This window comes from Rattus norvegicus, chromosome 8 (assembly GCF_021556685.1).
Source record: "Rattus norvegicus strain SHRSP/BbbUtx chromosome 8, alternate assembly SHRSP_T2T, whole genome shotgun sequence".
Lineage (NCBI taxonomy): Eukaryota > Metazoa > Chordata > Mammalia > Rodentia > Muridae > Rattus > Rattus norvegicus.
The window spans coordinates 119,045,659-119,068,493 of NC_141541.1; the positions used below are offsets into that span (position 1 = coordinate 119,045,659).

The following is a 22,835-nucleotide window of genomic DNA, read 5'->3' on the forward strand; positions in this document are numbered from 1 at the left end:
TGTTGAAACATGCCCCTGGCGAGGGTGGAGCCTGACTGCCTGGTATTTGGAGCTCAGTGAGAGGCTTGAGGAGCTCATTTAGACCTGAGAGAGTGAGACTAAGATGCTTGATCTGCATGTGGTCTTTGCTGTCCGCAGGCTTCATTTTAGCAAAGCTTTATTTCAGATGGCAGCTCAGTGGAAATCAAACCCTTCTAGGGGAGTAGGGAAGTCTGGGAGGCCATTAAGACCCTATAAGAGGGCTGGGGATTTAGCTCAGTGGTAGAGCGCTTACCTAGGAAGCGCAAGGCCCTGGGTTCGGTCCCCAGCTCCGAAAAAAAGAACCAAAAAAAAAAAAAAAAGACCCTATAAGACTGTTAACAAAGGTTAGGAAGTGTGTGTGTGTGTGTGTGTGTGTGTGTGTGTGTGTGTGTGTGTGTGTCTGTCTGTCTGTCTGTCTGTCTGTCTGTCTTTAGCCCTGCTAGCCTGGAATTCATTATATAGACCGGATTAGCCTTGAACTCACAGAGACCCACCTGTCTCTGCCTCCTGGGTGCTGGGATTAAAGGCCCGCACCCCCACTATGTCTGGTCTGGCAAGCATTGATGCTTTTTCATTTCCAACATCCTGAATGGCTACTCTGTAAGGCATTGGTATTTGAGGACACACAAAGGATTGAGAGACATCATCTCAGACCTTGGGTAATTCATACTCGAGCTTAGAGAAGAATGGCAGAGAATACGAGGCAGTGAATGTTAACTTCTGGGTAATGGAAAACTCCTCCAAGAAGTGGGAAAACACTAAACATTAGCTTTTCTGTCATATGCTTTGATGTGCACCAGAGATTCTAGTTCTCAGCTCATGGTCCTCAACCAGAAAATGAGCGGATGCCCAGGGCTGCAAGAACTAAGGAGAGACTGAACAAAATTGCTGGCAGCAGAAATACAAGAAGATGTGTGGGGGTCGGGGGGCCTGAAGGTACAAATGACTCACATACTGGGAGAGAGGCTTGAATATTTCGCATTGTAAGTAGGCACTGACCCTTATACATGCTAGGTATGCACTACTCCTCTACCGAGCTACATTCCTTAGAAGGTGGATACTGTAGAAATTACTGAATTCTTCTCCAGGGCATGCTAGGGTGGGGAGCAGTTGGGCCCTGCATGCATTCCCACTGTTTTGGCTGTGGCCCGAGGAAAATGTTCTGAATGATGCTCCCAGTTTCCCTGTGTGTTTATAGATCCGGCTCCTGACGGCACAGCAACCATAGCCGCTCTTCCAGATTTACTTGGAGCTCCGAGGTGTCCCTTTTCTCCTCCTACACTCACTGTTCTCTGTAGTAGTTCAGTGGCTGGAGCATTAGGGATTTAAACTGAGGAAAAAAGTATGCATTTTATTTGTTGATTTCTTTGTGAGGATTCATGTAAGATCTAATGAAGGGGACAAGCCTAGAAGTGTATGCCTTTTCTTTCTTTCTTCTTTCTTCCTATCTTTTTGTTTTGTTTTGTTTTACTTTGCTTTTCAAGCCTTAGCTGTTCTAAAACTCACTTTGTAGTCCAGGCTGTCCTGGAGCACACACAGATCTGCCTGCTTCTGCCCCTGCTGGGATTAAAGGTGTACGCTCCCACCACCCAGCATAGTTTTGACATTTTTTTTAACAAGAGTGAAATACAGGGAAGGAACCTTAGGTTGTAGGGCTGAGACTGTATGAGGAAATACACAGGAAGAACTGTTTCAGGAAGAAGGACTGTGTGTTTTCACCTCAGTGCTGATGGTCAAAGTGCTCCAAAAGCTCCCTCAAGTGAGGGGACTTATGGTAAGTGTCCTCCCAGGAGATCCTGCGTGCAGTGAGTTAGAGAAGGAAGGCTTTTCTCTGCCTCTTTTGAGTCACAAATGCCTTCCCTTAAAGTCATCTTTATGGGGATATGCTTGGGGATAGCATATTCCCATACTCTTCTCCCTGCAGAATAAAAGATGGGATTTTCGACCTGAGAAAACAAAGCAGTGAAAAATTTCTGTGCCAGGTTTCATGCTTGAACAAACAAACAAACAAACCCAACCAACACAGTACAAATGTAGTTTCCCCTCTTTTTTCAAGTTGTTACCTGAGCTCTTTAGATGTGCAGAGAAAGGTTAGTTCATATTAATAAGTACTGAGAGATCCAAGGATTTCTAAATGCTTGGTTTTGCATGGACCCAGATTGTGAATACTTCCGCTAACTTTGAAAGCAGTCTTGGCATGTCCCTGCCACTGCAGGTGACTAAACTTGGGAAGGCAGTGTCCTCTTACTCTTTTGTAGAATCACCATTCTCTCTCTTAAATATTACTTATTACATATTATACATATTTATTTGTGTGTGTGTGTGTGTGTGTGTGTGTGTGTGTGTGTGTGTGTGTGTGTGTTGGAGGCATGTTGGAGTTGGTTCTCTCCTTCTCCACGTGGGTCTTGGCCCTGACTCCAGGTCACCAGGCTTGGCAGTAAGTGCCATTATTCACTCAGCTGTCTTGTTGGCTCTGCTCCCTCTTAGTTGTACTTTTCTTCTCTTTACAAAAATCATGGGGTTTTCCTCTTGTTCCTAGACCTTATAATATAGAGCTCAGTAGCACTCAATGGTTGTCATGGCAGATTTTTCTTACATATCAGTGAACATTGTGTTTACTTGGAGTAAAAGGAACAACTTCTGTGTTTACACAGAAATCTCACTCTTTTTCTGAATGCCAGGCACAGGACACCTTTCATTCTTCTCCTGTCCAGATTGTGATTAACACCACAAACAATGATCAATCAGCCTGCTTTCTTCCCTCTCTGTCAGGTATTACAGAGGCCTTAGAGTTGGACATGATTACATACTTTCTTAACAGGTAATATGTATCAGAAAAACATGGCACACGGTACAATGTGGGAAGCCTGTGCCCAATGCTTGTTAGAAGTTCTTCTTGGAACTTGGAACTTGGGACTGGGAGGTGGGGGTGATGGTGACTCAGTGGGGAAAGCGCTTGCTAAGCCAGCATGAAGAGCTCGGTGAGGAATTCTCAGTACCCACATGCTTGTAACCCCAGCACTAGCTGGAGAGAGAGCTCGGTTGTATCCTGGGGGCTGGTGGGCTAGCTGGTCAGTCTTACTGACATGACTCAGTGAGAGATCTCGTTAAAAATAAAAGCAAAGGGGCTGGGGATTTAGCTCAGTGGTGGAGCGCTTACCTAGGAAGCGCAAGGCCCTGGGTTCGGTCCCCAGCTCCGAAAAAAAAAGAACCAAAAAAAAAAAAAAAAAAAAGCAAAGCAGAGAGCAATTGGTAAAGACCCCTGACACTGACTTCTAGTTTCCACACTCACACACATCACATATGCACACGCACACATATATGCACATGCACACAGGCACACACACACGTCACACACACTCACATGTGTACATACATGCACACACACACAGGCACGCACGGGGCAGTGAGTTTCTTTGCACACAGTGAGAGCTCTGGAGTTGGATTGCATTTGCCTTTCTTTTCAGCAGCAGAGGGAGGTGATGGGGACATCACAGCTTTACTTTGTCTTTTCCCAGGGATACTACCGTGCTGGTTACTCCCTGCTGCACTTGCTCCAGCCTTATGAAGCTGCTCGCATGTTTTTTGAGGGTCTACGACTTTTGCAGAGAAGCCCGGACCAAGTGCAGGTTCCTGATTTTCTTGTTGGGATCTTCACAACCATGAGCAGTAAGTCAAACTGGAGAAAAATATTTTAAGTCCTTGTTATTTACCCGAAATGCCTCAGAGGAAAATGACTCCAGAGTGATCTTTTGGGAATAATGTATTCAGTTGGAATGAACTGGTCTTAGAGAGCATCCTGGAAGGTTCAATGGCTTGTGCCTTTGTAAAAACACAATGTCCTGTTACTCTCATGACGTAAAGCTTTCGGAGTCATGTTTTCTAACCAGTAAGTTTCCTTATCACTGGTTAGAGAGTTCCTTCTCACACTACTTGTCCTGGGTGATGTTCTTGCAAGTTTTATTTTTAAATAGTCTTCTGAAAGTCACTGTTTTTTTTCTTTAAAAATATTATTCTAGGGGCTGGGGATTTAGCTCAGTGGTAGAGCGCTTACCTAGGAAGCGCAAGGCCCTGGGTTCGGTCCCCAGCTCCGAAAAAAAGGACCCCCCAAAAATATTATTCTATGTGTGTGAATGTTTTCTCTCTCAGGTTTCCAGATGGTTTAGCAAGCCTTTCTGTGCTGTGCTCTCTCATTGACCCTCTTTTGCTGTGAAAATAACCTAGAGGGCTGATGGAGAGTCCTGCGACAGCTGATGATATATACTTAGCTGCAAAACTCCTTGCGCAGGGATCAAAGGCCTTACCCACACATTCTGTGAGGGCTCTGAGGGGACCTCATGTCTTATACTTCTTGCCAGAGATGGTGCAGTCTACGGCCCTGGCTGTAACCTTGCCTTCAGATAGTGTGGCTATCAGATTTAAATTGTGCTGACCTAACCTGTGCCACTCGTGTATGTTGTTCTAGGGAAAACAGCATCTTCTTTAAGGCATACTCCTGTTTCAGAGGCGTCAGAATATAAAAAGTGACAGGCACGTTAGAATCACTGGGAAAAAATGTTGGCTTTCAAAAGTAGGGAAATCACTGTTGCCGGTGAATGAGCTGCTCTTCACTTAGCAGTTCCCATGGCTACCATGCTCACACAACTTTCGTGGTCTGTGGTGGAGCCTTACAGACTGGTGTGTTTAGTACAGAGAAGGATTAGTATTTAGGAGGAATGGGAAAGGGTTAGAGGTAGGCACAGCTGTGTCCTCCAGACAGAGAAATACAAAGTCTCCAGGTAGGTCACAGTTTCTTTCCTGGGAGGTTTGTTCCCAACGTCCAAAGATAGTCTATTTCCTCCTAAGGTAATGGCTTGGCCAGTTCCCAGAGCTTCCTCAGAGTCTTTCTGCATCTGTGTGAGTGTGTGTGTGTGTGTGTGTGTGCGCACGCGCGTGTGCGTGTGGATCTTAGGGCCAGAAGTTGACGTCAGTTATCTTTGTCATTTTTGTCCACTGAATCTTTCACTGAACCAGAAATGTATACTGCGTGTGCAGGCGCCTTCAGTGATGAAAGAGGGTGTTGGATCCCCAAGAGCCGGAGTTATAGGTGGTTGTGAGCCACTGTTTGTGGGCATGTGGGTGCTCCTCTGGAGGACTAGGCTGTGCTCTTAACCACTGTGCCCTCTCCAGACTGTAACAAGACTCCTTTAGGGCACCACATTGCACGATTTCCTCCAGAAGTACTTCTTTTTTGGAGAGTGAAATAGGCTTATGGCACAGTTCCTAAAAATTTAAAAGCAAATGTATGGAGTTTTACATTCTTTCCTACTATATCTATTTAATTTAATGTAATTTTTTTTTTACTTATTTACTTAGGTTTTGGAATTTCTGACTGTGGAGGAGGTGCATGCTGTCCTTAGACATGGGCGTTTGTGTGTTTGGGAGGTGTGGTTTGGAGGGCGAGGAGCTGCAGTAGCTGACAGGCCCCTCCGTTAGACGGTGTTTTTGCAGGAATTGTCTGCCTGCCACTCCAGGACCATGCTTTCCCACACCACAGTTTCCACCTGTTGAATACACAATAGCATTTGTCACCAGAGTGAGCTTTGTAACCCCATTTGGGCTGCTACTTAAATAGCAGTGCCTTGGCGGTTTACTTAGAGAAGTGGAAGCCTCTAGTGACTTAGTGGAAAGCTAAGTGACGGTCAGCTTACGTTATGGATGGCATCTGACTTAGGGGACTGCTTGTGTGGATGAACTTAAGGTAATTGTCATAATGGATGTCTACTTTGAAGAGAGCTTTCCTCCTGAGGTCTTTAACTTGTCATTCGACTCTATGCGGTCTTAGTTGGGGAACTGTTCTTCAAGGCTCTAGACTTCCCTCGCTTGAAGTTTCTAAGCTATGAAATTTTCTTTCAGGTGACTCCATTGTTTTGCAGAGTTTCTTGCCCTGTTTTGATCATATTTTCAGTACTGGATTTTCAACAGAAGTGTGGCAATCTGTAATACAGAAGTTGGCAAAGAAAGGACTGTGGCATGTGAGTACAGGAAATGACTCTCTTACTAGGAAAACACACACTGTATTAAATTCTTTAACATCAAGGGAATGTAATATGTTATTTGTTTATCTTGATACCAGAATAACTTCTTAAAAACATTTATTTATTCTTTGTGTGGGGGTATGTGCACATGCATACCTCATGCATGTGTGCCTTTGTGTGTATGTGCTTCGTACAGTATATGTGATGTGTACTTCTTTATGTGTGTATATGTGCATGTAGATGCATGTGCTTATGTGTGGAGGCCTGAGGTTGACGTTGAGTGTCTTCCTCGATCAGTCTCCACCTTGTTTGTGGAACAGGATCTGTCACTGAACCTGGAGCCTGTCCTTCAGATAGGCTGGCCCTCCAGTGAGCTTCAGGGACTGACCTGTCTTCTCTTCCCTCAGCTGGAGTTTTTTAGACGTCTGTTTCTGTGCCTGGGTTTTTATGTGGATGCTAGGGATCTGAGCTCAGACCCTGATACTTGCTTGATGCACTTTACCAAGGGAGCCATCTTCACAGCTAAAGGTTTCTGTGTGGTTTTAAGAGACTGCTAACAGCTAACACTCTGAGGTTGGAGGTGTCCTTGAGGCTTAACCTCCATTTACTACATGAACTGATTTCTCCTTTGAGCCTCAGATTTTCATTTGTAAGTTGCAGGATACAGAGTTACTTTTTTTTAGGGTTTTGCAGAGAATTTAAAAAGAATGGTTAAGGGTGGTAATTCTAGTATGTGCTGGAGTTTTACAATGTGCTAAGCACTGAGTGAGCAAGTTTTCTTTTTAATGTGTTTGGTGTTTACCCACATGCACGTTGGTGTACTACATGCTTGTCTTGTATTCAGGGGTTAGGAGACCATGTCAGATTGTCAGATCCTTGGAACTGGAGTTACAAATGGTTTTAAGCTGCCATGTTGGTGCTGGGAATCGAACTCTGATCCTCTGGAAGAACAACCAGTGCTCTTAACCATTGAGCTGAGTAAAGGAGTTTTATAATAATCTGACATCACACAATCCCAGGAATCTAGTCCAAGGGGGCAGGCCCAATGTAGTGATGTGTAGGTAGTTTTTAAATGTTGGGAACTGAGGCATCTTGTAAAAGCCAGGCCAGCAGTCAGGACTGCCAAAGCCCTGGATACATTATCTAGGGCTAAGCACAGACAGTGGGCCTGTGGAAGATGGGCATTAACCAGGAATCAAACTGAAAGGACCTACTAGCAAACTTTGGCCTTAGTCTCAGTTCCTGGGCTCCTAGCCCACTGGTGAGGGACATTTATGAGGGAGGAAAGGAGGGAGGTAGAGTTATGTCTCTAGGCATGGTCGTGTAGAGCCTGGAGTTGTAGGTCTGTGTGACATCAGATTGCCCTCATTGCTTCGTACTGCTTGATATTAGAGAATGTTGTCTTTAGTAGGTTGTGAAGGATGTGGAAAGAACTTTGCTCACAGGCAGCCAGTACGACAGCTAGACAGAGAGACGGATTATCATGGCTCAGGCTAACAAACTTTGTAGTAGCTTAAAGTAAATGAAGCTTGCATTTTGCTTGTTGTTGCCCATACAATAACCTTTCTGTTCTAATAGCTCACGTGGTAGTATTACTATGCCAACCTTCTCCTGTTCTTCCTTATAAGCAGTCATTTCTACTGTTGTCAGCAAAGAAAGACAGACTGCCAAGCAACATCCATGTCTCTGAGCTGTCGCTGCAAAGTCTTTTTGAGGTAAGGGGGTGGTTCCAGGAATGTGTCTCTGTAGGAGGAGGCCATGGCACTTGTGTTTGGGACTTCCAGCAGCTGCCTCGTTGTAGACGTGCTATTCATGTTACTCTCAGGCACAGCATCATTAATTCATGTTTTGCTGGTTCAAAAACTTGTGGATGATGGAGCTCAAGTTTAGTATTGGTGTAGTAACTTCCATGACTCTGCTAGTATAAGTTGGTTTTTTTCCAGAAGTATGTCTTCATTGGGCTTTATGAGAAAATGGAACAAGTGCCCAAGTTGGTTCAGTGGCTCATCTCCATCGGTGCAAACATCGAAACCATAGGACCCAGCCCTCTCCATGCCCTCATGCGGCTCTGCATCCAATCGAGTGAGTGCTCTCCCCTTCACACACCCACCTCGCTGCCTGACAGCTCAGAGCCAGAGCTCAGCTACTTGAAGGCAGACTATCCAAGCCATTCAGGGTTTCAGCAAACACACAGCATCTTTATTCTCCTGGCACCTAGCAGTTTCCAGAGATTTGGCTTGCAAAGATTATGTGTTTTTAGAGTCTAGACAGAAGGGTAAGGACCTCTGTCCCAGATAGGAATTGGGACAGAGTGACTGTTGAGACGGAGGCAGCTTGCATGGTTCTGTCCCTCAACGTGTTTTTTGCCTGCCTAGAGGGCCTACAACTGTGTTTTGGGGCTGTGCTGGGGCGTCCTTGAAAAGAACATGGCTAATACAATCGGTTATATTGTCAAGGATGCATACACTCTCCCTCTTTCACCCTTAGGATAGGAAGAAGGGCTGTTAAGCAGCCTGGCTAGGTGTCTGCCAATGATCTACTCTAATTCTGAGACTGTGTGTCTTTTAAATTTTTATTTATTTCATGTACATGAGTACACTGTCACTGTCTTCAGACACACCAGAAGAGGGCATCAGATTTCATTACAGATGGTTGGGAGCCACCATGTGGTTGCTGGGAATTGAACTCAGGACCTCTGGAAGAGCAGCCAGTGCTCTTAACCTCTGAGCCATCTCTCCAGCCCAAGACTGTTTTTCTAGTTCCTTTGTCTGGCTTTGAATTCATGTTGTAACTCAGGTAGGCCTTGGATTTGTGTTCCTCTTGCATTGGCCCTCAGAGCACCAGGGCTATAGGCATGTGCCACTAGACCTAACAGGGCTGTCATTTTTATAAAATAGACTCTTTAGAGCATCATTGTTTGGTTTTAAAAAGTTAAATTTTCAGTCTATCATTAACACACACACATACACACACACTTATACCACACCAGACAGAAACTTGGGTTCTCTTGTCAGGCATTAATTTTGGCATCTGCCTGGACCAGAAGTAGCCAAGAGAGCTCTGTTTAGCTCTTCTAGGTTGTGCTACCTTCCCAGAGGACCTGGGATTTAATTTTTCCATCTTTTATTTCTGCTTTACCATTATCCATTCTATATACTCGGGATTTTGTACGACACCGTCTTTCCTCTTATGCAGAGATTGGACGATAAACATTTATAAGTAAAGCCTGACTAAAAGCACTATAGTCCTGGACTCCATTGTCAAATGAAGATTAGACAATTTCCTGTGTACAGAAGGTCAAGACCCTGTCCTGTGTCCTCTTTACCATAGCTGGAGAGAGATGTGGATCAGGGGACAGTCTTGGCTCCTTCCCTTGCCCTGCCTGCTCTGGTTTGTTCAACCCTTTTAAGTTTCTCTCACTCAGTAAGTCACACAGGCAAGAATTCCCGTCAAGCTTTTAAGGGGTCCTGACCTAAGATTATTGTGAAATGCCCGTCTCTCCTCTTCACTTTTGATGGAGAGTAGAAGTGTATGCTCTAGGATTTTGATCACTTGGTGGGGGGGTACATTTATTTACTCTGCTGATTTTATATAGAAAATAATACAACTTATTTCTGCCAGGGGAAAGTCAGCTTTTCCGGTGGGTCATGGAGTACAAGCCTGAGTGGAAAGAGCACATCAACTACAGAGATGATGCTGGCTGCACCGTCTTGCATGTTGCTGCTGCCCATTTCCCAGGATACACCATCAAGCGTGAGTAGGGACAGTCTAATGGGTGTGTGCTGTGGGCCAGTGACTGCAGACAGCAGAAAGCCCACACGTGGCAGGCTCAGAGGACAAACTTTCCCTAGAGTTAAATACATCTGGAGGAACGAGCTGTAAGCAGGAAGGAGCTGGGTGGGAGGAGAACCACTGGCTCCTGTGCTCTGTTGACTTTAAGTGGTTTCTGTGGGGTTTAAGGATTCAAGAACATAGGCTTTTGGCTACATCCCTCCCTGCCCCGCACTCACCTTTATATGTGACAAAGTGCCTTTGTCTTTTGCCAAATCTGTGTGGGCTGCCTGAGATAACCTGTGAGCCAGGCAACCGACATGGTCTTCATGGTCGTTAGAGCCCACCTACCATGGGGCACATTATCCTGTCATATGCATACTGCTGTACTGGTCACACAGAAGAGAGATGGCATAGCTGAAGTTGCCATGGTGACATGGACAGCCTTTTTAGACTGTGAAGGAGGAAAGCTGGTCACTCCCACAGAGATTTTTGATGACACACTTCCCCCAAACTCAGATCCGTCGGTATTTGCTTTCTGTCGCTTATACAAGACATTCCTTTTTTGGCATCGTGTGTGTTGGCACATACATTTAATCCTAGCACTGGGGAGACAGAGACAGGTGGGTCTTTTTGGATTTGAGACCAGTCTGCTCTACAGTAAGACCCTGTCACAAGCAAACACAGGGCATTTCCTCTGCAATTTCAGTGGTAATGAAGCCTCAGTCAGGGAGGGGAGGTGACAGGAATGGTGGCACTCAAGCCTGGGAAGGTGGTCACCTGAGCAGACTTGTAATCCAGGCTGGTCCGGGATCTTCTGACAGCAAGCCACACTGGAAATAGGACCTTTTTAATTTCTTAAAAAAACAAAACAGGGGTTGGGGATTTAGCTCAGTGGTAGAGCACTTGCCTAGGAAGTGCAAGGCCCTGGGTTCGGTCCCCAGCTCCAAAAAAAAGAACCAAAAAAAAAAAATCAAAAAACAAAAACCCCCCACCATGTATATATATTAAATTTCTAATTTGTGTGTGTGTGTGTGTGTGTGTGTGTGTGTGTGTGTGTGTTGTATGCAAATAGAAGACAACTTTTGGGAGTTGATTCTATTTCTTCCACCGTATGGATTCGGAGTTGAGCTCAAGTTGTCAGCCAGCCATAGTGGAAGCCTTTGCCTGCTGAGTCATCTTGCCGCTCACTCAATGCTTTTGAAAACATGCACCACTTAGTCTTCATGGTCCATTTGATACCCTGTAGATGGGAGGTTTTTAGCCTCCTTTTCTCGTGCTATAATAATTGTGTGAGTTTTCCGTGTTGTTAAGGAAGTACCATCATCAATGGCTCACAAACGACACTCTCTTTGATGCTCTTTTAAAGTTCACAGTTCTGTAGGTCAGTGGTACGGCATGGTGTAACTTAATCTTCTGCCGGTGTTTTGGAATGGCTGAGTTCAGTGTCGGTTTTGCTGTGTCTGCAATTCTAGGTCTGCTTTCAGGCATATTTGGTGGGGCAGAATCTAAGATACTAGGCTAAGGTCTAAATTTCCTTTCTGAATTTCTACCAGAAGTTGCTCAAAGCTTCTACAGGACATACATAGTCACTCTGGCATCTGGTCCCTTCCAAACCAGCAGAGAGGAGCGTTCTGTGCATCCCGTCCCTCTCATCTTTGTTTCTTTGATGATTGGTTTCCATCTCTGATCTCCAGAGCCTTGGCATTTGACACTCATGTAAGTAGGTCAGGACGAACTGTATAATCTACCTTAAGGTTAGCTGACTGGGAGTTCAGAGTCTTATTACAGCAGCAGGTAGATTACTATATGACGGAATATGCAGACATCATAAGGAATCTTAGGGCTTAGCATTGTGCCTACCACAGTAAGATCTCCATGCACAGGAAGTATACATTTCTAATTTTAAGTTTTTTGTAGTGAGAGAGGCAGCTGTGAATACAGAGGTGGTGGAGCGTAGCACAGTGAGCAGCCTGGTAGTTGGCACAGAGATGCTTATCAGACAGTGAGCGCTAGTAAGTGTTACACTCGGTAGTTGAAGGTTAGCATTGATTTAATTCTATGTACCTGTGTAAGTCCTGTGCACTCCAGGGACATGTTCCATTCTGAAAATAGTCAGGTCTATGATCACTGAGGCACACTGATGCTTGTCAGATAGGTACGTCTGAGCACAAATGGAGCTGACAGAGGAAGGTTAGGGCTGGGGAGTGTAACAATGACAACAAAATCCTAATGCCAAAGCAGTTGCTCCCTTTTCATTCTGTCACCAGACAGGTAGGGGTGTGTGCGTGTGTGTGTGTGTGTGTGTGTATTATGTATGTATATATGTTCATATTTATTTTTGTTTCATAAATATATGCTTCTTTCTGGAACAATATTCTGCTCCCTCTCCGGGGGATAAAGAAATCTGAAGTCACAGCTTGCTCTTATCCTTACAGCTGTAACTGTTGCCTAGTAACCAGATTTCCCCCTCGCTTTGCTTGTTGCCAAGGAGAGGGGAGAAAGGTAGAGAGGAGCGCACTTCTAAACCTCTTAAAAGCTATTGTCCTTCCCACTCCACACCAGGATTCCTTGCTTTGGGGGAGTTGGGTGGACTGCCCAAGGCTGTCGGTTTAGGCTGCTTAAATAAGAGGGACCCAGTCCCTTGAGCATCATGGGGACTTCTCCTTTTGGAAGGAGACATGAAGATCCCCGTCTCTCATTTTGGTCTGCCCTAGGACAAACTGAAGATGTGCAGATGCTCCTGAGCTTTGGAGCAGACCCTACCCTGTTGGATGGACATGCTCGGTCTGCTGTGGATGTTCTGAAGAGGAACAGGAACTTCAGAGCTGTTGACAAAATCAACAGTCACCTGGAAAAGCTAGCTTCGAGTTCTAAAGGCCGATCAGGTACAGCTCCAATGGATTAACTTTTTGTGGGGAGATGTTGGGAAACTGGTTCTATGATCTTAGATATAAATTGATTTATCTTTTCTTCGGATGTGTAGGTGGAAGCGAAACTTTCCCCCTCCAATGTTCAGAAGTGTGTTTGTGTTTTTGTAAAGACAGCATGAGATAACTCTTACAGTGAGCGTCTATGATGTTCTCGGAACATTTCTACATTTGAACAGTGTGGGTGACCTTTGCCTCCACCACGCATGTGCCTGGGAAAACCATATAGAATAGGAGGCAACCAAAATTAAGCCTCCTTCTCAGGAACAGTTGCTGCTGACAATTCAAAGTATACTTACATCTCTGTTTTTTGACTGTTGATTTAGCGACACTGCTGTGTAAGACGGTTTTATCAGTGCCACTGCTGGGTTTGTGTGGTAATCCCATTTGTACCGTTTGTCTTCTATCCTATATTCTTTAAATGATTCCTGCTTCATCTATGGGTTGATTCTAAAATCAGAAACCAGTGGGTGGCATTTTCATGGTATTGTGATTGTTTTAAATATTGCTCTTCCTGCCATAGCTTCATGGCTGGGCCCATAGGAATGAATCACCAACTGTCTTGTGACCCTGTGCCAGCAGTGCTGGTTAACAAATGTGGATGGACTGTGCTCCTTACAGCTCCTGGACTCGTGCACTGCCTTTACACTGCTTGTTACCTATAGAGTCTTTCTCGATTTGCAAGAATACCTACTCTAGTTAAGTTTTTCAGGGAGGAAGCATGGGTGGTAAAGTCATGGAGCGTTAATGTCTTTAACTTCATATTGACTACTAATTTGGGTACAGTTATCCCATTTTATTGACAGCAACTAGTCCTTGCCCTACCCGTGTGGTTACACTTCTGTAATTAGCCATCAGTAACCTGCCATCATTTACTGGCAGCTTTTTCTGGTATATTTGTGAATTTATTATATCTTTAGATTTATACAGTATTGTACAAAATTGTGTGACAACTTTGAAAAAATTATTTAATTTCCTTCTAGCCTCCATTGCCACTGATCAGAAGTCTGATGTTAGTCATTTTGTTTCTTTTTCTAGAACATTCTGTGGTCTTGAGTTCTGAAATTTCCTTGGCCTATATCAGGATGGAGGTCTTTACCTATTCTTTTGTGGTGCTTCTTAGTTACTTTTAATCAATCTGTCTTTCTTAGCTCAGGGAAAACATCTCCTATCATCTCATCTCCTCCAACCTCTTTCTACTACTCAATCATTGGCTATATTTGCTGAGTTTGCACACGTATACTAAATTTGGTTTTAATTTGGCCTTCAGCTTTCTCTTTTGTAATTCCCATTGTTTACTGTTACAATTTAATTTTCCAATATAATTTGGAAAGTCATGATTTTAATTTCTAAGAATTCTTTTTTGTTTTGATTATTTCTTTGTTTTCTTGAGACATTTTATTTTATGTATATGACTGCACGGACATTGTTACACCACCATGCGCCTGCTGCCCTCAGAGGCCAGAAGAGAGTACAGATCTACAGAAACTGAGTTACAGATGGTTGTGAGCAGCTGTGGGTGCGGGGGATTGAACTCAGGTTCTCTAGCAGAGCAGCCAGTGCTTTGCAAGGCTGAGCCTTCTCTCCAGCATGTTTCTCACTGTAGTGGTTCATTGTTTTCGTCTGCCTCATCTTCTTGGATTACATTTAAAAATGTCTCCCCACCCCCGGGGTTATTTATTAACATCGAGGTTTTGCTGGTTCCTTTTCCTGCTTCTCTCTGATGCTATTGTGTCTTTTTAACTATCTCCTGATTTTTCTGTCACTTACATTTATGAGTGAGAGACTAGATGCAATGGTTACTGCTTGGAGATATTTAAATTCCTCTGAAAGACCCATTCCCTTAAATGGGTAAACGAAGGCCACCGTGGGGAGACAGTCTAATGTCATCTCAGTATTGTTGGAATTGACAGTTTGATAAGAGGTTTTTGAAAGATTTATTTATTATTTTTGTTTTATGGGTGTGTTTTACCTATAGGGGTGTAAGTGCACCATGTATGTGCAGTACCCCAAGAGTCTAGACAAGGGTGTCAGATCCCCTTGAACTGGAGTTACAGGTGACTGGGAGCTGATGTGCTGGAGATGGGCATCAGACCTGGGTATTCTTGAAGAGCAGTAAGTATTTTAACCCTGGGTCAGCTCTTCAGCTTCCACAAGCAACCTTCTTTGTTGAGGAGATTGTTTTAACATCTGCTTACTAAGTTAAAGTCCCTTCTGTTGTTTCCTTGAGGCCATGATAATAAGAAGAGGAAACATTTGTGGAATCTCAACCCTCCCTGATCCCCATGGGTGTTCACACTTCAGACTGTGACATACTAGGTTTTGTTTTTAAATGTATTCTTGTTTTAAGAAATTGAGATTTCCCCCCCCTGTAGGGCAGTGTAATTAGCCAACAATTGTAACATGCTTTCTGATAGCTTGTTTATATAATTTGTTTCAGAGTGGCCTTCACAATTTTAGAAATCCAAAGTAACCAAAGAAGTTACTTTGCCTATGAATTTTGAAGTTTTAAGATAATAAAAAGGACTGTTAGTAGGTATGGAGTGGCTGACATGTTTCCATAATTATTATTTATTCTAGAATAGCTCAAATATGTTTTTAATGGAGCCTTTTAATATCATCTGACCCTAAAAGCATCTTATCTGAGTCAGTCTTTATTTTATGTTTTTTGATGCTGGGGTTGGAACCCAGGACCTTGCCCTTGCTAAGCGGTGCTCTGCCTCTGAACCACAGGCTATCTCTGAGACAGCCTTCCTTCCACACTTCTCTGACATTAAGTAGCTGGTTTTGGAACCAAGAGGTGTGGCTCAGTGGTCTCTGCTGGCCCTCATCGTGCTCATCAGAGTTAAGTTGTACTTGCTGGCAGAAAAGCATGTGGAAGAGGAATGTGTGCTACTCCAGGACTGCTGTTGTCCCCAGGCAGTCTGGTTGGCAGTGCTGTCTCCATTTACTGTTTCTGGAAGGTGTAGACCCCATTAATGCTGGTGGGACTGATCTCCTTGGAGAGGGTGGGCTTTGGTATCCGTGAGAAACAAATAATTTTGTTAAATATTTTCACTGTTCTCAAGACCAGAGATTTCTGTTTATAATATGTTTGTGTGTACATATGTGCATGCAAATTCTGATTTGGGAAGTTAAGAGGGACACTAGATTCTGCATTTCTCACCAGTCACCAGGGAATGCCATTTTGAACAATAAAACTTTGATTTTATTCAGTCAAGATTATAAAATTGTCTTTGACAGCTCTTGTGGCCACCACCAGATGGCATCAAGTCCATGTGCTCTGGTGCTGCTGCTGGGTCTTTTCTTAGGAGCAGGAACAAGATGGAGCCTTTATCTGCTGCTGCCTGTGTTCTCCCAACCCCTGAGGCTTTGCCTAATGAGCTTGTGTTCAGCTCTGAAGGGGAGCTGGCTGCTTTTTGCCAGGAGGACGCTCCTTGTTAGTGAGTGCAGCTGCAGGCTGTGGATATAGGATGCCAGTTATATTTTCCTCTTTTTTGTAAACCAATATTTTACAGAAAATGCATGAAATGTAGGGAAGGAAATATTAATTTCCCACAAATTCACCTACCAGGAAAACTTAATGTATTTGTGAACTGATCTTTTAGCCTTTTATTCTGAGTGTGGTTACTTGCTTTTCTTTTTCTTTTATAAATTGGGATTGATATCTTAGCTTGAGCGAGCTGTGTGTAATAAGACACACAGTTTTGTCTTTTATACCTTGAGTGGTAGACTTTGGGTAAAACTGAATCTCCTTTTGAAATGATTTATGTCTAGTTTTGACAAATTCCGAGCTCCATTGCACATTCTAAGTTCCCCTTAATTTTGACTTTGAATTATTTTTATTTATATTTACTAAATATGATCACTCTAGAAAATTTGTAAAAGTGGAGTTCTGTGTACCATGCTGACCTGTTGTTAATTGTGCCTTGGTGTATTTTCTTCCTGCCACTCTTGCTTATGCTTCAGCTAATAGTCATCTTTTAAAAAAATCTCTGATTACAGCATACAATTTTGTTTTCTGATGTTTCTTTCATTTCATATTAAGCTTGTGGAAATTTTTGAAGAAAAGGAGTAGAAAACGTAGATAATAAAAAGATACCTGGCACCGTCACTCAGGGACACCATTCGTCACATTTAGAAAGACCCCCACTTCACAAGCTAGAGGATTTCCAGTTTGCTACTGCCTTCTTAACTAGTCTGTATCCTGCAATCATGTGTTTGTTTCTTCTTTTCCTATTTATGTTCATATGACTTTTATGCTGAACTACTTCTCCAGTGGGAAGAATGATCTTTCTGAAAGGCTTTTAAAGGCCCTGTGCAGGGAGAAGTGACAAATTTCCATCAGCTTGCTAGGAAAGAAAGTGCTTCTTTCACAAAGGGTCCTATTCCTTGCTTTCTATACTGTTGGTATTCAATGTAGTCCTAGGTTTTAGGGTGCAGGTAAGAGGCAAATCCAGGAGTGCTAGCCAGTCTCCATAACACCATGCATGTTTTCTGTCTTAGCATGGGCTTCAAGGCAGGTGACATGGGGCCTTTGACAGACAGTTGCCGTGTAGTATGTGATATGGTGGCCCTCCTGCTGCCTCACACCTGAGGCTCTTTAACTAACAGTCCATGGGTATTTATTTACCACAGAAGTTGGCGTATATATATTTCTGGTGTTTTGACTTTATTTGTAAAATGAGATCCAGGTATGTGGAGAAGGCACAGCAGACCATGTAACTCTGCCTGGACTCCTCTAGTCTCTTAACCAAACTGTGTGCCCCTGACACTGGAGGGCCTTCACTTTGGCTTGGGCTCACGAAAGCTGTTGCGCTCTTGTTCCTTAATGTCTTTATGTGCTAGCAATAAAAGCAAAAAAATTAAATGCCATAGTCATTTGTCTCTGGGAGATACTGGCTGAGGTTCTCTAGGCTGTTGTAACATTGAATGCTCCTTTTTTTCATTCTGAGAAAATCAGGAAACTATCTTAAAGAACTTTAGATGACAAACATTAGATAATTATGGAAGGTTTTAGGTTTTAAATAGTTAACGTTTAGCATTTAAAAAATTGGGGTCTGGTGGTGGCACATGCTTTGACCTCAGCATTCAGGAGGCAGACAGGCAGATTTTTGTTGAGTTCGACACCAATGTAGTAAGTTACTGTTCAGCCAGGGATACACAATGAGACCCTGCCTCAAAAAAAAAAAAAATGGGACTGAAGATGTAGCTCAGTTGTAGAATGCTAGCCTAACAAGTGTAAGGCCCTGAGTCCAACGTCTGGGTCTGCTTCCTAAGGGTGAGATGTGTAAATTTTACTGAGAGTTCGAGAAAGGATGACTGGAAAAATCCCAGATGCTTTTTAGGGTATGTCCCATATCACAGTGGTTATAGCTGAAGCTTTGTACTAGACTTGGCTCCATCATTAGGCAGATGTGTGACCTTGGACTAATCAGTTGTTTCTGGTTCTGTCACCCTTCTGCCTCCTCCCCCACTTGCCTCAGCTAGGAGCCAACTGCATAATGTAAACGGCCCATCTTCCCTCACTAATGTGTTCATGCCCAGTAGCTGTTAGGGTGAGGTTAGGTAAGTTGGATTACACATAAGGCCAGCCAAGTTTTATATATTAAGGGATCAAGGGTAAATGGCACACCCCAGACTCTAGGATGGGACCACTTTCTCTGGGGTCTTTTAGATGTTGGGCAAATCACATTGAGGGAGTCTTTGGGCCTAATCATGGACTGACCTGTCCTCATGCAAACTTACTTGTAGCTGGTCTTTGCTGCTTTGTGGGTTCTCCTTTTTCCCATCCTTCATTCTGATCTCACTCACATCACTAGATGGGAGAGAAAGAAGGATGGGGGGGAAAGAGAGATAGAGGTCTCTGAATCTAATTTCTTTCCTTTTGTTTCTTCCCTGAGCACAACTACTAACAAACCACAACCAACCCCTACCCAGAACAACCAACAACCCTGCCTGTCGCTGCTCTGTACACCCTCTGAAAAGGTCCCAGAATTCCACATGTTACCCAATCTCAGAAACTATCTGTATCTCTCCTGGGGCATGAGGCAAATCATGGCTGCTTCAGGCAGTTCAAAGTAGCCCTGAATTAATCCCACACCTGGGATTAAAATAAAAGCACTTTCTTACAATATTTATGTGTTTTTAAAAGAAGCCAAAATTCCAGAATCTCAAAAATGTCACTACACTTACTCAAAGTTGTAAAAGTAAAACTTAAATTATTGGAGTCTGGCAAAAATTCTTCTAATGGCTACAAAGGTGGGAATGCTGCTTCTTGAAAGTCCTTTGTGTTTCATCATCTGTCCCCCGGCCTCCTGACTTCTCTGAGGACTGTGTGTGCTGTTGTGCTCCCTCTGGCTAGCTCTGTCCCTCCTCCCAACTCAAATTGGCTTAAACTGTTTTTAAACATATTTTCTGACTTACATGCTAGAAATGTCACGGTTGGCTTCATTGTCAGCAGGACCCCTTGTCTTCCATCGTCAGCCAGCTTGTCCTCGGCCAGCCGTCCTCTTAGACTTAGTGAAGCCAGGCGCAGGCCTCCAACCCCTGACTTATCAGCATAGTGAATCTGGGTCCCCCATCCCTCTTGAAACCATTTGCACATCCTGCCTCCCAGACTTCATTTTTGATCTAAACAGCTGAGCCAGTAACTCTGATCAGAATGACAGTCTTGACTGACTCAGACCCAACTCCTTCACCCTCAGCAGGAAGTTGCTGCTACCAGAAGACGTGAGCAGATTCTGAAGGTCAAAACAAGAGATCTATTTTAGAAGTTTGCCTTTATACTTTGTTCTGATCCTTGTTAAAGAAGGACGATAGACTAACTCATGTTTAATTTCTCTTGTTGTATTAAATGAATATTCATTTCAAAGATTTAGGAAAAGATGGGAAGCAAAAGCCAGCAGGCGCAAATGAGTTTATTTTGTTTGGGTAATCTTCAGTTCTCCCGTCTGCTCTAGTTGGAAGAAGAGAAGTCAGAGGAGCCTTTTTTGGAGTGGTTTCTTCTTGGCCAGCCTTTTCAGACCAAGTACAGAGTGCCCAATGTATTAGAGTTTCAGACAAACACATTTTCAGGGTAAATATGTCCCCAGTATTCTATAACTCTACTAAAATCTGTTTGTTCATTTGGAATTTAAATTTAACCAAAAGCAGTGGCACCTACCTGTAATCAATACCAGCTGCTTACGGGTCTGAGGCAGGAGCAGCCCTGTCTGGACTACATAGCGATTTCAAACGCAGCCTGTGCAACTCAAAAGAATGTTTTTAAAAAAGTTTCTCTCATCCTCACTCCTTGCCATGGGATCGTGAGAGCAGGAGAGCGATCCCTGTCCCCACCTTCTTCAGGCTTCTCCTTGCCTGGGCAGCTCAGTAGAGCTGGCCTTGGATGTGGAGGTTGCAGGTGATTGGGCCCCAATATCATGATGAGATGAGTGGGATTGGGTGCATGATGTGGAGTTCGCAGCAGCAGCAGCAGCAGCAGCAGCAGCAGCAGCAGCAGCAGCAGCAACAACAACAATAACATCAAAACAGTAAAAAGTTTTTAAAAATCTTAACAAACAAACAAGCAAACAGGGCCAGAAGTATAGCTCATTGGCAGTGCCTACCTGTATGTTCTTTTGTTCTCTCTCTAGCACCACAAAAGAAGAGAGGGATTGAGGGAGGGGTGCAGGGAAAGGAAAGAAAAAGAAAAAGGGAATGAATTAAAATTAACTGGCATTCTTTATTTTTATAAAGAATTTTTTAAATCTATTTTTTAAAATTTACAATTCTTTATTGGTTAGGGGACACACGTACCAGTTTGCATGTAGAGGTCACAGGACAACTTGTGGGAGTCATTCCTTCCACCATGTGAGTCCTGGAGATCAAACTCAAATCATAAGGTTTGGTGGCAAGTGCCTTTCCTCACTGAGCCATTCTGCCAGTTCCATCTATACAATAAGGTTGTATAGTAAATTTGTCAGTCTTCTTAGTGAGGAAGCATATTTAATTTTTCTAACCGTAAGACTCACCAACATCATGGAAGGGGGCATCATCAGCTTATGTCTACAGATCAAGGATCAGACAGAGATGCTTCTGCCCCAGGACACAGTCAGGGACTGAAAACCAAGGCACGTCTGTCTCACCGCTACACGTCTTGGATTTTCAGCTCTTCTATCATATTTCCTTTAATTAAGTGTTTATCAATAGCGTATACTCCCAATGTTATGAAAAATTTAAGGCAGACCTTTCCTAACTCAAGTATTTGCCCTGAACCAAGCATTCTGTCTTCAAAAACATTTAAATTTTTGACTCTGTCTTCTTCACTGGGCGTTTTTAGTCTTGATCCTGGAGCTCCTGAGTCAATGCCTGTTTCAATGGTCCTTCATGGTTAAGTAACTTGTCCAAAGTGATTTATTATTCCTTCATAAAACTTCCACAGTGCTTAAAAGTTTTCATTTATAAACTAATTATGTGTATATATAGGATTGTAGTTGGTTGAAGAAGAGAAATCATATGAACCATTTTTGGAGTATAGATTATTTTTATTTTTGATAGAAATCTCTGCTGGCCTAGATGTTAACCGAGACTGTGCCACCACTTTCGTCAAATTCTTACTGGAACGACAGAAGTGGCCCGAAGTGCTTCTGCTGCTCACTCGCAAAGCCAGCGGGCAGCATCAGCTCAGAAATGGCCTCATCAAAGATTGTGACCTCTCAGACCTGGACATCTGTACTGTCATTCCCCATCTTAGCGCCTGGGACCAGAGGAAGACTCAGCTTCTGAGCCGCCTGATTGACAGTGGTGGTGAGTGTCTGTGACTTGTCTGGACAGTCTCAACCATAGAGCAGCGGTCCCTCCTTTAAAGAAACCAGCCCATTTCCACCCTTTTCTCCTAATGCCTCCTTGTTGTGAAACAGCTAGGGTCAAAGTGGGCTGGCTTGAGGAGGGCTGTGTTCTTGTGAATCCCAGCTAGTCTGTTCCCATTTTCCTTGTATGTATGTACGTGGGAAGCACCATGTATGTGGAGGGTCTTTGGCCTTTGCTCTGTCCCAATGGTCAATTCCACTTGGCTTCTGGCTAATCCTTTTTTCTGCCCTGGATGCATTATGTGTAGCTTGGTTCACTCTTGTGGCATTCTTTTTAATCAGTAGACCGGGATTTTATGATGCTTGTCTATAGAGCAATAACCAAGTAGTTCATGGGTAGAAACATCAGATGTTCTAGTAAGAGCATTGGTTAGCTGCATGTCTGGAATGTACAGGACATTGTGCTAGATTGGATTTAGTTAAAAAAATAAATCAGAAGTACCAGCTTCTTCCTACCCCTATTCCCCACATGATCACTCTTGTCCTACTAGGTGTATGTCCTTGAGCAGGCTGTCACACCTTTACCCACTTATAAAATGTGAATAACAGCAGTCTATTTCTTAGAGCTCCTTTTCACATTAAATGAGTTTGTGCGCAGGCTTTTGGAAGAGTGCCTTAGCTGTGTGGTTTTCTCCTTTGTGTTGTAATTCTTCACAGAGAGTAGTAACACACTGGTCCTTGGCTTTCCAAATGCTGCACTCAGCACAAAGCCTCTGGGTATTGGCTCTACTCACAGGGAGATGGAGTGCCTTTTGTAAGTTATTTCTTTTTTTTTTTTTTCCGGAGCTGGGGACCGAACCCAGGGCCTTGCGCTTCTTAGGCAAGCGCTCTACCACTGAGCTAAATCCCCAACCCCCTGCAAGTTATTTCTTCAAGCCTCTTCCTTATGTGTGCTGCTCTCTCAGAAATTACTGCTGTGACAGAATTCCTGTTATTCTTCGATTCAGCCAGCACTCACAGATCATCTCCTGCATCAGTGCTAGTACAGCAGGGCTGCAGATTTACAGGGATGGGCTGCCTCCGGGTGGAGGTTATGGAGGCTGCAGAGCAAAGGGAGTATGGACTGAGCTCCAAAGGAGGTGAGGTGGTGGTGGAGTGGAGGTGCATCAGGGAGGGAGGAGCAAAGGTTTGGAAGTGTACTGAGGTCCTGAGTGCTTACTGTGCCAGGCAGATGGTGTTAGAAGCATTAAGATTTCCTGGTGTTGTTTCCCGTCCTCATTCCATGGAAGGAAGTGTGGTCCTGCAGT

The 22,835-nt window shown here is 43.7% G+C and overlaps 1 protein-coding gene across 5 annotated transcripts in view; it reads left to right on the forward strand.

Moving 5' to 3' along the window:
* Trank1 (tetratricopeptide repeat and ankyrin repeat containing 1) overlaps positions 1-22,835 on the forward strand; it is a 79,443-nt gene that overhangs the window by 26,991 nt on the left and 29,617 nt on the right. For 2 of the 5 annotated variants that reach the window (XM_087562445.1, XM_087562448.1), the window contains exons 3-9: positions 3,540-3,690; positions 5,917-6,035; positions 7,667-7,753; positions 7,982-8,120; positions 9,660-9,791; positions 12,527-12,697; positions 21,278-21,526. In XM_087562445.1, coding sequence (XP_087418571.1) covers positions 3,540-3,690; positions 5,917-6,035; positions 7,667-7,753; positions 7,982-8,120; positions 9,660-9,791; positions 12,527-12,697; positions 21,278-21,526 — 1,048 coding nt within the window. 5 annotated transcript variants of the gene reach the window in all.